The sequence below is a fragment of the Anabrus simplex genome, chromosome 1 (assembly GCF_040414725.1).
Source record: "Anabrus simplex isolate iqAnaSimp1 chromosome 1, ASM4041472v1, whole genome shotgun sequence".
NCBI classification, from domain to species: domain Eukaryota; kingdom Metazoa; phylum Arthropoda; class Insecta; order Orthoptera; family Tettigoniidae; genus Anabrus; species Anabrus simplex.
In genome coordinates, this window is record NC_090265.1 from 1647239403 (window position 1) to 1647257254 (window position 17852).

Here is a 17852-nt window from a genome sequence, read left to right on the forward strand (position 1 = left end):
TATGGGCTTTACGTCGCACCGACACAGATAGGTCTTATGGCGACGATGGGATAGGAAAGGCCTAGGAGTTGGAAGGAAGCGACCGTGGCCTTAATTAAGGTACAGCCCCAGCATTTGCCTGGTGTGAAAATGGGAAACCACGGAAAACCATTTTCAGGGCTGCCGATAGTGGGATTCGAACCTACTATCTCCCGGATGCAAGCTCACAGCCGCGCGCCTCTACGCGCACGGCTAACTCGCCCGGTTGTTTAACTGTTGCTGCCCTCCTTGGTAATATAGAACCGTAACTCAAAGCTTAGCCAATTGGCAGTCTCAATGTTCAAAAATAGCACCTTGCTAAATGGCACACCTTTGACGATGATTTACTGCCTTTATTACATAAAACAACGCTATTATGTCCCACATGAGCACACAAAGTCAATAAAGTTATAGTTTTATACTTAGATAGTAATTTCACTCACTTTATTTTACATTTGTGTTGGTACAGTCATGAAACATTTTCTCCTCGTAACATCATATATACCGCCATTGTCACAGCTCCTGTTCACATACGAAGGGAAGTTTATAATTGTTATCAATGTCGTATAGAAGACCTTCAGTAGAAACAGCACCGAAGTTCTGGTCTGTTTTTCCATTTGGTTGTCCGGCATCCCATTTTATATAACCGGATTTTGAGAGTGGAACACCTGAAAATGAAATGTAATATGTTAGAATTCCACACGGTGTGTGCAGAAGCCATTCACTGATGCGAAGTCTGAGTAATCACAATTACCTGGTGATCCCAGTGGATGAACATGTCATGAAGTTCAAAAATGTATTATGAGGTAGGTTATCGTTTAATTTGCAAAGAATGAAATATCAGATGGAAGAGAACATACAATTCACTACACGGTACACCAATGTGGAACTGAAGTTAAAGACGTGTTTTAATAGAATAAATTAAAAAATAATCGGAATAACGAGCACCTGGAAAATAAAATAATATACTAAAGGATAACCACCGTAATGTTACGTTGAAGGGTTGAATTGTGGTTTCGCGTTCCAGTAATCCAACAAAGAATTAAGATGCTGGTCAAATTAATTCTAAGTCTTACTTATTTAAAATCTATTTATTTATTTATTTATTTATTTATTTATTTATTTATTTATTTATTTATTTATTTATTTATTTATTTATTTATTCATTTTATGGAAACATAGCTATCCAATTCATTTGAGGAATAAAGTGCATCTAGTGATGGAGAGAAGGCAAATATTGGTCCGCTGCTGAAGCATTTGCATGCTGAGGGACGTTTTGACTGGGATGAAGAAAGCAAACATTCCTGGAATGCTTTTAATTCAAAGGCTATGCCAAATCACAATGTAAACAACATTAAACATTAATGGTCAGCATTTTTCGAAAATTAACAAAAGATTTGTAAAGCAAACAAATTATTAAATTAACCGTTACAAAATATTAACTTCCCATTAAGAATAAACGAGATATGTAACCGGTCATGAGTTCATTGATGGTTTCAACTGTGATGTGATTAAGCTCTACACAGTTTTATCTATGTATTTTTTATCTAGTTTCTGCTATCATACCGCGCAAAGGGAAGGTCCCTACAAGGAAAAAATATCCTAGAAGATATTTTAAAAGCATCCACTATACTCGTGATGACCAAAACGGCTTCTACAAACATGTTTTATTTCGACCTATATTTAACGGATTCGAGAATAGTGAATTTTATTTGAAGCATTCTTTCCTGTGCGTGTGCGGAACTCCTGAAATGCATATATTTCTTTTATATTTTAAACTAAATATAATCTCCCTATTTTAGTAGTTATCCTTAATGTAGTTGTAATATATAGTTTCGGAGAGATATTGTAATAAGTCTGCAAATACTAATTTCGAAATTTTTAGCATTGTTTTCTAGTTGGTGTAAAGAAAGGAAACATTGAAATAAATGTTGCTTTCTTTGATGCTGTATATAAGGAGAATATTTTAAAATAATCCTGTTTGCTTAGTCACGAAAGTTCTTTAGGTTAAGTTCGTAACTGTAAGGTTTCACGTTCAACTGTTATTTAAAAAATAAGCAGTTTCATTTTATTTTCCAAAAATAATGCTTCATATAATATTTTCCTATTTAATATCACCAATTCTTTGAAATGAATTTCACTTTCGTTTCTAGGCAATAACACAGACTGAATGTCAACATTTGTTGGCAGGGAGTGCAGATGACCCTCCTTCATAAGATCTACATTTTGTAGTGTTGAGACTTTCATGGACGTGAGGCTCAGAAGGGCAGTATTATTTATTTATTTATTTATTTATTTATTTATTTATTTATTTATTTATGTATTTATTTATTTATTTATTTATTTATCGTATGGCATATGCATGAACAGTGAAAAAAATTACAGGTTTATATCTACATTATTCACATAGTTAATCGCCTGGGGCGTCGCCAGGAAAATTTCACTCCTTTCTCCATTGAAACGTCTCAGTGGGTATTCTTGTGTGATGTGCTTCACAGTTTGCCTCTCAGCACCACAGTCGCAGCAGGATGATGACTTTCTCCTCCATTTATACAGCATATCTGCACACACACTATTGTTAGTCCGGATCCGGTTTAACATGGACCGTACTTTCCGAGCTTTTTCAAAGCCAGGTACCCTCTGTGTAATGCACGGCATATCTAAGGATTCTGCTGAAGCAAATTGTCTCCATTCATTAGACCATCTATCAGTCAGATTGAAATGACTGCCTATAAGGTTCTCCGCCGTACAGGTGGGTGGACGTCTTGACTTAAGTCTGTCTATATGTAGGTGGGGGGATATCCTCATGAATTATGTTGTTACGTGTCTGAATCTTGGCAGAGCTCTTTCTCAGATGTTCTTGAAATGATAGTGTTCTGTCAAGTGTAACACCTAGATATCTGGGGTGTCTATTGTGGCGCAGGAGGGTGTTATTGAAGTATACTTTGAGGTCCCTTGAAGCCATTCGGTTGTTCAGATGAAAACAAGAAACTTCTCTTTTATTCATACTTCGTTGGGGTCTCCATTTTCGAAAGTAATTTCCTAAAACAGAAAGATCTTTTGTCAACGTATTTCTGTCCACCATCTCTATGCTTTGAGCGAAAGGACGGCACACTGGCGACGTCAAATGAAGAAAATTGCAGCATTCTGGCAGATTACTTCAAGAATTTACTTAATTGCTCTAAACCGCAAAGCGCCATTGAGACCAAGGAACCCTTACTCAGGTACCCAGATTCCAGACCACCCGACAGAGATGAAATAAAGCGCCACATTGCCCGTCTCAAAAATAACAAAGCGCCGGGGGAAGACTCAGTAGTAGAAGAACTATGGAAATATGCCCCAGAGGAATCACTTGATATCTTGCAAAAGCAAATAGAAATAATTTGGAACAAGGAGACCCTACCCGAAGATTGGAAAATAGCTTTGATCCATCCATTACACAAAAAAAGCAGCATGAAGAACATCAACAACTACAGAGAAATATCTTTGATACCCGTGACTTACAAAATTCTATCCCTTGCCATCCTGGAGCGTTTGGAAGCACAAGTCGAACATGAAATAGGTGAATACCAAGGAGGGTTCAGAAAAGGTCGCTCAACAGCTGAACAGATCCAAAATCTCAAAACGATCATCAGATATTGTACACTAAGGTCCAAGCGGTATGTGTCCGTCTTTGTGGACTTTAAGAAAGCGTACGACTCCATTGACCGGGAAATCCTGCTAAACATCTTAAATGAATTTGGAGTTGATTTGAAACTGCTGGCATTAATTAGAGCCACCCTGACCGATACAAAATCCAAGGTGAAGTTCCACGGATGTCTCTCGCATTCCTTTGACATCAAAACAGGTGTCCGACAAGGTGATGGGCTATCCCCGATACTCTTCAACTGTGTTCTTGAAAAGATCATCAGAACCTGGCGGGTGAGATTACAGGAAACCAACTACAGTCCATTAAGAATAGGAACCAAATCCAAGGGGATCGCAATAGACTGCTTAGCATTTGCCGATGATATTGCTGTTCTCTCAAACGACATAGAAACCGCTAGAGCTGAAGTTGAAATTTTAAAGGAAATTGCCGAACAAACTGGTTTGCAGATATCGTTTTAGAAAACAGAAGTAATGACTAACATCAAAGAGGCTCCACCAAAACTCCATACAAAATACGGGGACATCACCCGAGTAGACAAATTCAAATACCTGGGTGAGATCATCATGAAAAATGGACTGGACAAAGAAGCACTTCAGGAGCGAGTACGCAAACTGGATATAGCCAACCAAACATCCCAAAACACCAGGATTCGTCACTATGAAACGGTTCTGAAGCCAGTAGTTCTATATGCAGCCGAAACCCTGTCTCTAAATGCCAACAAAGGACTCCTTGCAGAAGTGGAGAAAAGAGAACGCAAAATTGTAAGAGGAATCTTGGGATCAAAGTACAGAAATGGAATCCATCAAAAGAGATCCAACAAGGAAGACTACAGCAAAATAGAGAAAATTACCGACACAATCAGAAAAAGTCGGGCACGATTTTACGGTCATCTGAGAAGAATGAACGGAAGCAAGTTAACTAAAGAAATCTTTCACTTTTCTGATTCAAACCCCAAAACCACAATTCCCTGGTTTAGAAATACCAAAGAAGACCTGCAAATGCTACATATCTCAGCTGAAGACGCCCTTAACAGAGATCTCTTCCGCAAGAAAATATTGACGAACGGGCTAAACCGAGACGAGCAACCGAAGACAGAGGAGCGTAAGCAGGCCCACTCACAAAGAATGAGGGAAATTTGGGCTCTAAAGAAGGCCAAGTTCAGTGTCAAATGCAACAAGACTTAACGTGGTCCTTGATGGCCCCAGCGAATTATATATATATTATAATAATTGAAAACTGAGCGAACGCCACAATATACAATTGAACTTATCGTCGTCCCTAGTTTGCAAGTTAGCGAATATAAAATAAATAAATAAATAAATAAATAAATAAATAAATAAATAAATAAATAAATAAATAAATAAATAAATAAATAAATAAATAAATAAATAAATAAATAAATAAATAAATAAATAAATAAATAAATAAATAAACAAATAAATAAATAAATAGACCTATAGCAGGATTAAAGATTAAAAAATTACCTAAAAAGTAATCCGCCGGGAGCAACGATCGTATGACAAAAGCAGTCTCATAGGAATTTCTACAAGTCCTTCCGTGAGAATTTATCCAGTTTATGTTTCCATCGAGCAGATGGAACATTGGAAACGAACACCAAAGATAGCTGCACAATTCTACCGACTACTTCCGAGACCTCCTCAGCTGTTATCTTCCGAAAGAAAGACAGATCTTCGAAAATCCCATACCAAACCCTAATGCACAACCCCCGACAATACAGGAAACAGCCAAGAGCTCTAAAAATACGGGCTCCGGACGTTTCCGTGGCACCACCGAGAGGGAGGACCGCCGTATACGGCGTATGGCTGTGGCGCAGCGGACTGCGTCTGAAGCAGAAATTCGAGCGGCAGTTTGCACCACCGTAACGCAATGAACTGTTCGACATTGGTTACTTGAAGGATTACTTGAAGGACAGCTCTGAGCCAGACACCTTGTGGCGCGCATTCCACCTACCCTAAACCACCGCCGTCTACGACTTCAGTGGTGTCAAGCGAGAGCTCATTGGAGAATGGAGTGGAGGTGCGTTGTGTTTTCCGATGAAGGCCTTTTCTACAGTACCTTGGTGCCAGTGATTGCAGTGTGTTGGTCACAAGGAGGCAAGGGATTTGCCTGCACTCTACGTGCCTGCGGTGTCGATCCACTGGACCCACACCGGGAGTTCTTGTCCGCCTAGCAATTTCCTATGACAGCAGAAGCACGCTCGTGGTTATCCCACGCACCCTGAATGCAGATGTGTACGTCCATCTGGTGATTCGACCTGTTGTGCTGCCATTCATGAACTTAATAATAATAATAATAATAATAATAATAATAATAATAATAATAATAATAATAATAATAATAATAATAATAATAATAAAGTTCCCGGAGGTGCTTTTCAAACAGAATAATGCACGGTCCCATGACGCTGTTGTAACTCAACTTGCTCTATAGAGTGTCGACATGTTGCCTTGGCCTGCTCGATCTCCCGATCTATCCCAAATCGAGCACGTATGGGACATCATTGGAAAACCCCAGCGTCATCTGTCGTGTACCTACCTCCTCAGGCGCTCGAACCGGCGGACTGTCAGATGAACGGCAGCCGGGATCCGCAGCCGATATTCGATCTCAAGGTGTCAAGGGAAACAAACTAGTATCAGAATAATAATCAGTGATATGAGACACCTTGTAGTATCAGAGTAATTGTATAATAATTATAGTCAGTTTTAATAATTAGAAAGAAGAAGGAATCTTTCAATAAGTTACAGAGCCTTAATAGGGACGAGGGCTTGGGAAATGCGCCTACGAAAACATGTTGACAAGAACGGATGTTTACTTGTGTATTGACAAACAGAGTTGGTATGTGAGTCGGGCAAAGAAACAAAGCCAGTACCGTTGCACTTTAGAGAGACGAGGAAAGTGAAGTGCAAAGTGAGACAGAGACGGCAGTGCTCAGAGGGCAGCACGTACCGCGATAATTATTTGAGAATAATTAGTTGAGGGCGCCACCGACTAGGTGAGCAGCGAAGTAACGCCCATAAGACCCAACCCCAAGGTAGTGGGAAGGGATCAACCTTTGACCATAAGAAACGAAGAACATCACAACAAACAATGCTCAATGTAAAGTTATTGTTGATCAGTGTTATGCGCCTTCGACATTGTAGGCCTTCTGAAATACCACTGTTATCATAGTGGGTACAGTAAAACTGAATGAAACATAAATGATCAGAAATTGTTTTCTCTATAACTTTTGTTATGTAGTACTTTTCGATAGCACCAATAACATATGTACCGGTATTTAAAAATTAAATTTTAGGCGCCTTCCCCTAAACTACCGTTTCATCTCGGGCTAATAAAATTATTTACAGCCTAGACTGTAGTTTCTTATTCCCCGACTCCAAATTCTGTTAAACCATTTTCTCGTGGCTAGGCGTTGATATGGACTTAGCAACAAAACTACAAATTCATTAATATCTGTGTTATCAGAGCCGGTACGGTAAAAATGTACAAGACATAACTGATTGGAAATTTAATTCTATATAACTTTAATTATATAGTATTTATCGATAGGACCGCTAATAATCTAAATATTCGAGAAGTAAATTTAAGGCCTTCCCCTAAACTACCATTTCACTCGGTGTGAATAAAATTATTTATAGCCTAGATTGTAGAGGCTCATCCTCCGACTTTACATACCGATTGTAATTAAATTCTCTTCAGCCGTTTTCTCGTGATGCGTGTACATACATACATACATACAGACGGATAGACAGATAGACAGAAATTACGGAAAAGTAAAAAGTACATTTTCTTGTTACTATGGACATGACCGATACAGAAATACCATTATTTTGAAATTCTGAGCAATGTACAGACACAACTCTTATTTTATTATATATATAGTAGACTTGGTCGTTCTAGGTAATAAAAGACAGTAGAGAATATTCATTCTTTCATTTCGTGAGTTGCGGGACAGAGTTGCACCTACAATTACCTCCCTACTTTCTGCTTGGCAGGACAGGTAATACGTCAACTCAACATCCAACGGCCTGGTGACCAACCTACTAGAACGTCTCACAGGACAGGTAGGTCACGACACATCCACAACCAGCATTAATCGTCCCTGTATTCACCGACCAAGTGCAACAGGCATGGAACACCATCCCACTAGTTGACATCGGGCACCTGTACGACACAATGCAAGCACGTTTGCATGTCTCCATTCAACAGTCAGGCTATTATTATCCGGTTATTAATGGACCAGCATGACACATTTGCGGCGGCTTTTCTCGCGCGGATATTAACCTGTAGTCTTGTACCTTTGATCAATTAAATATATTACCTTGAAAAATATATTGCCAAAATGTACCTATTCTACATTCATTGTTTCATGATGTCTGGATATCTCTCCCCTTCCCCCACCCTCCCTCCCTCTCCAGTGTAGTTAAATAGACCAAATATATAAACTAAACGTAGATCACAGAATTAAAGCTTTTGTACTTATGATATCCTATTACACTGTATCTCTGTGTAATTAATTAACATACCTGTGACAGTAAGGAAATCTCCTTCTGCGTATTTATCATGAAAGCCAGCAAAAACGTATGATGAATGTGAAGCTCCTGAAAATGTAGGTTTTCTGGAGAAATACTCTTTCACAACATTAGCCTCGCTTTCTGAATTGATGACAATAAGGTGGGCACCTTCGCTCACACAGATCTGTCGTGCTTTCTCCCATCGTTCTGCTGTAGTATGTAGTTTGTAGTAGCCTATACCAGGAAACAGCTCGTAATCACATCTTCTAAAAGGAGTTTCCAGGACTGAAACATACATAACATAACACTTTTACAAGCAACTACGTTTCACTGCCCTCGTTATAATTGCGTATGCGCATGGAGAAAATCACGGATATACCTTTATTTGCAACCAACACAGTAGTCTCTTTAAAGCATGCCGTATTTTAGTTTTAATGATCTTCTTCTATGTATCACTCACTACCGTATCTCGCCGTGCCCCTATCCATCATTTTCCTAGTTAATCTACGCACCCCTCTGCGTCTCACATTATCCACCCGCGAAGGTGCTCTATACACTCATGTCCATGCGTCGAGTTCTTTGCTATCCTTACCTTAATCTCGCCATTGCGAGTGTCTGTTACTATTGCTCCCTTTTATTTGAACCCTGAATCTTCTCACAACTCACGTCTCCACTATCTGGTATATTTTAGACTTGGTATCTTGTTTTACTTTCTCGTCTAGTTTTGCCCAAACCCATCCACCCCCCCACCCCACTGCGAAGTGGCGCAACAGCCCTGGAGGGTCATGTCCTACCAAGAGACCGATGCTCAACCCGAAGAGCTGCAGATTACAAGGTTGTGAACAGTCAGCATGACGAATCCCTTAAGCCGTTATTCTTTGCTTTATCTAACGGGGCCGTTATGTCACCTTCAGACATCTCTTATTTCAGAATGTCCCTATGTCTACCACAGCTTTTTTTGGAGACGATGGGACAGGGAAGGGCTAGGAGTGGGAAGGAAGCGGCCGTGGCCTTAATTAAGGTACAGCCCCAGCATTCGCCTGGTGTGAAAATGGTAAACCTCGGAAAACCATTTTCATGGCTGCCGACAGTGGGGTTCGAACCTACTATCTCCCAGGTATTCTTTACGAGAAAAACCATTTATTATTCTGCCGTAATGATTACTTCTTTGCTTACTAGAGGGATCCTAAATTATCTGATAGTCTGCAAAATTTAAGAAATATACATTCACAACAACTCATAATATTAAATTAAGTTGCTGGGACTTAGGATCTTTCTTCAATAATTCAGTCTTTACGGTTCAAAAATTATCACTATTTCCTTTATAACGGATTTCAATATAACTGTAGATATCTATTTTACACACAGTAAACATTAATGCAAAAGAGCAAGGTACACAGTTTAGGTAAATTGGTACTTAAAAAAATCATAAAAGTACGGAAAACACCTTCAGAAATGAACTGAACTTACCATCTTGTTACCCCTTCAATGTGCCTTCACTCCGTGCTCTTCATTCTGTTGATCATAATATCCCAGAACAGGTTCCTCTTGCATGATTTGGGACATAATATTAATACCTGAAGAAAGAATCAGGATGACTTTCTTTGAAAAGATTGTGCATTATTATTCTGCTTAGGTCAGCAAATGTATCCGGACACCTATCTGATTTCTCACTTTGAATTTACCCATGCCATGACCTCTATTATTAGACATTAATATGGGGTGGGTCCACCCTTCGCCTTCATGACGGCTTCAGCTCTTATGGGGACACATTCAATGAAGTATCTGAATGTCTGAGGTGGAAGGGCAGCCCATTCTTCCTCAAGAGCCGAACCCGAGAAGGTAGTGATGTTGGACGCTGGGGTCTGGAGCGAAGTTGACTTTCTAACTCATCCCAAAGATGCTCCACTGGGTTCAGGTCAGAAATTTGGGCAGGCCAGTCTATTTCAGGAATGTTATTCTCCACAAACCATTGCTTCACAGATGCAGATTTATGTCAGGGTGCATTGTCATGCTGATACATACATTCATCGGACTGGTACTCTACTGTATGCAGTACACAATGACTTTTTGTATGTTCATATCCTTCCACATTTAGAGGGGACCACACCCCCATACCATAACATAACCTTCCCCGTACTTCACTGTTGTCAATACACATGACTGCAGGTAATGTTCTTCAGGAATTCGCCAAACTGAAGCACTTCAATCGGATTGTCACAGGTTATAGCATGATTCATCACTCCAAATAACTCGTTTCCAGCCCTCCGCTGGCCAATGGCGTCGCTCTTTACACTATCTCAAGCTTCGCTTAGAATTGACTGCAGAAATGTTTGCCTTATGAGCAGCAGCTGGACCGTTGTACCCCGTTCATTTTAACTCCCGACGCACAGTAATTGTGTTGGCTGGACTGTCGGTCCCGAACTCACGAGTCATTCCTTCCGTTGATTCCTTGCAGTGTTTTACAATCATATTCCACAGTTCTCGGCGGTCACTGTCCGTCTTTAGATGAGGTCTGCCTGGTTTTGGTTTAGCTACGGTTGTTCCTTTTTCGTTTCCACTTCACAATCAAACCACCAACATTCTTGGGCAGTTTCAGAAGGACTAAAATTTCCATGATGGATTTGTTACTCAGGTGACATTAAACCATCAGTCCACGTTTGAAATCAGTAAACTCTACTGACTGCCCCATTCTGCTGTTACTGCTTCTCTACTTACAACACAATACTCCCGCCTACTTCTATACTGGCGAGTCTGCCTCTCGTGACATCTAGTGTTCAATCCCGCATTACACAGGGGTGTCCGGATAATTATGATCAGGTAGTTTATGTTCATGAACCTTAGCAAGTTCGTAATCAGTCATGCATTGCAACCTATTCCTTTGCTTCTCCCATCTTTGAAACTTTTGTCATGTAGCAGACGCTGACGAATTCTTCTGACTCGTTTAACTCCGACTGCGTGCAAGCTTAAAAATGTCTTCCCGGCAAACATGGATACGATTTGTTCCAATCATGCAGTGATATTTGAAGGAGTGGTTCTTTGCGTTCTTCGCTTGTCTCGGTCTGTGACGTTTAACATCACCAGATAGATAAGTAAATGCCTTGCTTTTCTTTTGAACTGAAATCAAGGAAGCACTTACTGTGACAACTACTAGGTTGTCCTACAGTTTTGGCAGTTTGCCTTTGTGGATTTTATATTGTTCAACCTTTACTTTCGAGTATTTTAATCACATTTCACTTACATGTAGAAGGATGCGTAATATGTGGTTTACTTTTCCTGGTACTAGGAACTGGTAACACTTCACCTTCTTTCAAAACTGACTGATATTACTGTACACTCATTTTCACAATATGTACCAAAGCTAAAACACTAGCCTCCTGAAAAGTGATCCACATTATTAGTTGGGTAGTACTATAGCCAAGAATACATTGAGTGCAGAAATACTCTATTGAAACTCAGCGCTAAATTCTCGTTATTATATCTGACATAATTACATTAATACACAAGTCATTACTGCACTCAATAGTGGCTTTAACCTTGAGAACTCGTTTATGAAAAAAATACAAAGAGTAGACCTAGGGCCTTTCGGATATAAGCAATTTAATTATAATCACATAGGTGGAGTGAAGCTCCAATCGGCCCTCTGACCTGGCTGAGTATCCAAACCATTGCCTCCACATAACGCTCCCCAACACCACGGGCCGGCACTATCTGGTCTTACGTGTCTAATAATCAATTCTGATCGGAGGGAGGGTGATACTCGCTTTCCCACATTATTTATAAATTGAATGTTCTGAACCGCCTTTGTTATGTAGTGATTAGTGTGATTAGTTGCCACCCCTGGAGGCCTGGGTTCGATTCCCGACACAGCCACGAAATTTGAAAAGTGGTACGAGATCTGGAGCGGGGTTCACCCAGCCTCGTGAGGTCAACGGCGTAGAGGGGCATTCGATTCCTACCTGAGCCATCCTTAAAGTCGTTTTCCGTGGTTTCCCACTTCTCCTCAAAGCAAAATGCCGGGATGGTACCTAACCTAGAACCACGGCCGCTTCCTTTCCTCTTCCTTGTCTACCCCATTCGAACTTCCCATCCCCCCATAAGGCCCCTGTTCGGCATAGCAGGTGAGGCCGCTTGGGCGAGGCACTTGTTCTCATCCCCAGTTTTATCCCCCGACCCTAAGTCCCGCGCTCCAGGACACTGCCCTTGAGGCGGTAGAGGTGGGATCCCTTGCTGTGTCCGAGGAAAAAACAAACCCAGGACGGTAAACGAATTGAGAAAGAAAGCTCTCAGAGAGTTAATTGAATATTGAAATTTATCAGTTTTAGTGGGATAATGCTATATATTTACACTTAATGACGATATGCTCCACTTTTACGGACTATCACTGGGAGATACTGGACCATCCTTGACTAACCTGACACCAGCTGTTATGAGAAGCTTGGGCCTTAAATACTCGTAAGTATCGTATCCAGTTTGTAGATGATAGATAGATAGATAGATAGATAGATAGATAGATAGATAGATAGATAGATAGATAGATAGATAGATAGATAGATAGATAGATAGATAGATAGATAGACAGATAGTTGTTCAGTGGAACACCGAGTCTTGATATTAGCCCTCTGTACTGATTTCTTCTATACAGGTATGGGAGCGATGTGTAATGAATAACGTACCAAATTCATATTAAGTGTTATAAATGTATGTATGTGCTGAAACCTGCTGTTACTTTGTTTATTGATATTTATTTATTTATTTATTTATTTATTTATTTATTTTATGCCTTTGTATGAGGCGAAGTTAGGGCTCACGGCCCTCTCTTACACTTAACCACTACATACAGTACATAATCAAATAATTTGGAAAAATAACATTAACAGTCCATAGGAACTACCTAAATTTATGGAGTAATATTATAAGAGATTAGAGTTGTTGTTTTTAATGATTAATATTATCTGGCCTATCTACATCTACATCAGCTAACAATAGTTCTAAATCACACTTGCATTCACACACACTAACATTCATACAAGCTGATCACGTATTTAAGAGGAAATCTCGACAAGACCGTTTAAATGAGACTGTTGAGGTGCTATTACGTATACTGACTGGAAGTTTGTTCCATAGCCTTGCCGCAGACACTTGGAAAGAGTGGCTGTATAAATATGAATGATTAACCGGTATCATAAGAGTAGTAGTCGATCTGGTATTATGTTCATGGATAGATGAGAGGAAGTTAAAATGCGAGGATAGGTATTCAGGCGTAAATTCGTTCAGAAGTCGAAAAATTAGTGTCGCAGTATGCAAATTTCTTAGTTGATCGATTTTCAGCCAGGATAGCTTCTCATAATAGGGGGAAATGTGTGTCCTAAAGTTCAAGGAATATATAAATCAAATGCAAGAGTTCATTTCCCTTTGAAGTTTCATAGTTCGTATTTTTAAACGAGATCTCTAGGAATAATATGAAGTGATTTGAATGACACAAGGCCAAGTATTACCAGAAGCTGAAGTGCTCAGACGAATCAGTTCACTGTTGTTGTACATGGATCTGCCATGCTCCACTTCCAAAATTATCTCTCCACTGTCGTTTGATGTTGCCGCTTTTCCGCTTTTTACATCTACCTGTTGGATAGAAACTTTACTTTCAAAATCCATCACTTCAGACTGCCAAAATTGTACAACAAATACGTTAAATGGTGTTTTTCCAGTAAGAGGACATGAAATGTTTTTTTTTCTATCATCCAGTATCTATATAAGGATAGTTAGAAATGCGGTTTTAATAGGTAACATATTTCTAAAGTAAAAGGGAAAAAATAAATAACATGAAAAGTCTAAAAATCAACTATATCTCTCTACATAAAATAAGATTGATGTCTCTACACTGTAAGAACAAAATACAATTTTTATTTATTTATTTATATTTTATCGGTCTATCTCTATGTATATATTTATGTACATGCACGAGCCACGAGTAAGTGGCTGAAGACAATTAAATGAAAATCGGTATGTGAAGTCAGGAAAAAGAGCAGACGTGCTCGTTTATTAGCAATAAAGGAATACTACATTTAGTACCCGTCATTGGCTGGACGATCACAAAACTTGTGCAAAGTCATCAAACTCTCCAGTTACTTTCCTCCAATTTTCAGTCATGCTGTTTTACGCGGGATGGAGCAGCAATCCCATCTGATGGAGATCAGTGACAGCAGAAGAGACAAAGCACATCACAACAATGGTCAATATCATGTTATTTTAGGTAAGTTTTATGAGCGTTCGTTAGGACTATTGTAGGCATTCATATTTAGTTTTCTTCCGACTCTGTGATATTAGGGAGTCCTTGCTTCTTTTATGACTCCCTTTTGTCTTCCTCAAGCGCTCATTTCTTTACATTTTTTCATTATTTATAATCATCTTCACAATTTTCTTTGTCGGTATGGACCACGCGGTTTTTCACCTTAAGACAATCATGTCAACACGCGTAACAAGTTTGAACAATGTTAGCAATGCTCGGGATTAATATGGACTAAGCAACAAAAGTCTAAATTCATCAATTCCTTCTTTATAGTAAGTACAGTAAATCTGTATAAGATTTAAAATTGTATACTCTGTAAATAGAAATTTTCGATAGGACCAATAACGCGGGTATTTAAAAATTATGTTTTACACCCCTTCTCCTAAACTACCGTCTTATCCGGTGTGAATAAAGTTACTGATAGCCTAGACTGTATTGCCTTATTCTTGTATTTACGTACCCATTTAAATTCAATCCTGTTCACACATTTCCTTGTGGTTCGGCGTTGATGTGGACTTAGCAACAAAAATCGAAATTCATCAATATCTCTGTAATCATAGCCCGTACTGTAAAAATATATAGTATGCAGTTAAGTAGCATTTATCGATAGGGACACTAATAACATCTATTTTTTGAGAATTGAATTTTAGTTCTTCCCCTAATATATCACTTCACTTAGCGTGATTAAAATTATTTATAGCCTACATTTAGTGCACCATTTCCCTACTTTACATACCGATTTTTATTTAATTCTCTTCAGCCGTTTTCTCGTGATGCGCGTACAGACAGACAGACAGACAGACAGACAGACAGATAGATAGACAGACAGACAGACAGACAGACAGACAGACAGACAGACAGACAGACAGACAGACAGACAGACAGACAGACAGACAGACAGACAGACAGAGATGACGGAAAATTAAAATGTGCATTTCCTTGTTACTGTGGACACGACCGATACAGAAATACCATTCTTTTAAAATTCTTAGCAATATACATACAAAATTCATATTTTATGTATGTATATACACTGGTAGATAAGGAAGATGACTGTTGAAATGAGAAGGAAAACGCGATCACTCGAAGAATTAGGGAAAAGGTAATCTTACGGCGGCTGATTTGAAGCCTAAGTCTAGAATGCCGTAATATCACCGCACTCTAAATAAACAAATTGTGATTGATTACGATGTAAAACTTGTCATCTATAGCGTTACATTGACTCACTGCTGTTAGATGAGGTGTTCTGCCACTCATCTGCACTAGATGGAATTACAGTCTCAATTAAACAAACAGCTCTCCGTCAACGACGGGTACGACAGCTATTATTTTATGAAGACGAAACAGTCTAAGTATCAGTTCCGCGGTTACTACACAGGTATATATTGCACCCGGAAGGCGATTAGGCTCATGGTAATTGAATCAATTTAATAGATATACGGTGAATTCAGTACATGTATTTCGCTGGAAGTTGGCAAAGGATCTCCCTACTTGCACGCTTATCAATCGTACTTGGTTATCCGCAAGTATGTTATTGCACTTAAGTCATAAAAGCCTCCAATAAAAATGAATGGGCCGCCTTGTGACAGCGTTCACAGGAAATTCTCACGACGCGCCGGAAATGGCGCCACACCTAGAATGAAAACAAGGAAAAGACAGCGAATACAGAGATAAAGCTATAGGCTACACACCTTGTCACAGTGGTTCAGTCCAACTAGCACTACGTCAAAAGGTCCGTAGGCAATATTCGACCAAACAAAATATTGTAAATTTGGACCGTCTTACTGGGAAGGAAAAGACAGTTAAGTTCATTTCGCGACTCGGAGGTAAGTTAAACGCGAAAGAGCTCCTGTCTTCAGGAATGAGGTATAATTTTTGTGATATTCAAGTGCCAAATTTTAACATGGATAATGAACAATACGCAACTACGTCAATAAAGAGTGTGAAAAGGATTCGTCCAAGAGAAACTGCAAAACTCTTCTAACTCTTAGTGATCGCTAGGAGAAGTTACACCGCCAACGCATATCATTTCATTTAAATGTGCACGAACAATTCTAATAATAATTTGCATTTTGCATCAGTGAAGTGGCACCAATTTTAGAAATCATGGACAACATTTAATTATTAATTAAGCCACTGACATGGGAAATATCTGTTGCATTAATCCGCCTCCAAAATCTCCAAAGATAGTTCCGGGGCGTGGCTAAATAAACTACAAATAATCAGAGGACCCTGAGAAACCGTCAGTCACGAACTGTCCACCAGTTAGAGTCGTCCGTCACTTTGTGTCGTCCGCGCCGCAGATGACAATAGCCTTTCTGAGTGAAGAAGATTGGTAAGATGTTATTCATACTATGGAGCAATGCCATGCCGTTTTACATCACTAATATCACGAACAATAATTGTTCGTAAAATTTCACAAGCCTTGAATAGACTTGTAATAGTGGTCTATTGAATTTAGGATAAATCACCAGAAATGTATTCACAAACTTTATTCATGAATTATGAATGTAGTGTAATAATAGGGAACTTGTTACCAAACTCATGTTAGAACCGAAAGGAATGGGAAAATGGTTCTGCTGTACGCTGTACAGAATAAGACAGTGAAAAGGACACTGATGGAGAAGAAATTTGAGCAGGGATTGTGCAGGTAGCTGGGGTGGATGGTCAAGGCCAAACTCCAAAGCCTGTTCATTTAACAGCAACCTCTAAATTTTGTTTACAAACACGCTAATGACAGTGTGACTAGTGATCCAGATTTGTGTAAATGCCGGATCAGCTGCTTCAAGAGACATCGTCGTTGGGATAGGAGACAGGTAATCCAGAGGCAAACTTGGAAGTAAAAGGTAATTGTAAACTAGCATTGGTTACTGTATTAGTAGATTAAGCATCGAGATAAACGTGTGAAAATTTGGGTGTGTTATTACTGTTAATAAGAATGTGTTGTATGGGAGTATACTACGTGTGCATCACCATGATTAAAGCCTTAGTTATGGCTTAAAACGACATCGGTACGAGAACAGGAGGAATGCAGTGATTGCCCGGCGGTCGCCACAAGGTAAAGACCCATGTTGAATTTATATTTGTTGTGATTAATCTTAAGGGAGGCTAGGACTGAGTTTTTGGTGAAAACAGTAAAAATTTTCGATTTTTCAATTTGTGCATATTATTGTAAGCCGGACTCTTGCGGATCATTTGGCGGTGGTATTTTTCGGGTTCCGCCATTTTTAAAGTACTAGCGTGACATTTAAATGTCCGGTTGAGTCCCCATCCACTAGCTTTTACGAAAATGTTTTTTTTTTTTTTCATATATACATTTTCAGGTATTTAAAATGTTCCACCTGAACCAATTTGATTTCAAATT

At 39.3% G+C, this 17852-nt stretch overlaps 1 protein-coding gene across 1 annotated transcript in view; it reads right to left on the reverse strand.

Moving 5' to 3' along the window:
* Positions 1-380: 380 nt before the first annotated feature.
* The window catches only part of LOC136881574 (hemolymph lipopolysaccharide-binding protein), a 33049-nt gene continuing 15577 nt past the window's right edge, over positions 381-17852 (reverse strand). The window contains exons 3-5 of the mRNA XM_067154161.2: positions 13698-13821; positions 8212-8484; positions 381-686 (exon numbers count right to left, since the gene is read on the reverse strand). Coding sequence (XP_067010262.2) covers positions 532-686; positions 8212-8484; positions 13698-13821 — 552 coding nt within the window. The 3' untranslated portion in view covers positions 381-531. The remainder of the gene's footprint in view (positions 687-8211; positions 8485-13697; positions 13822-17852) is intronic.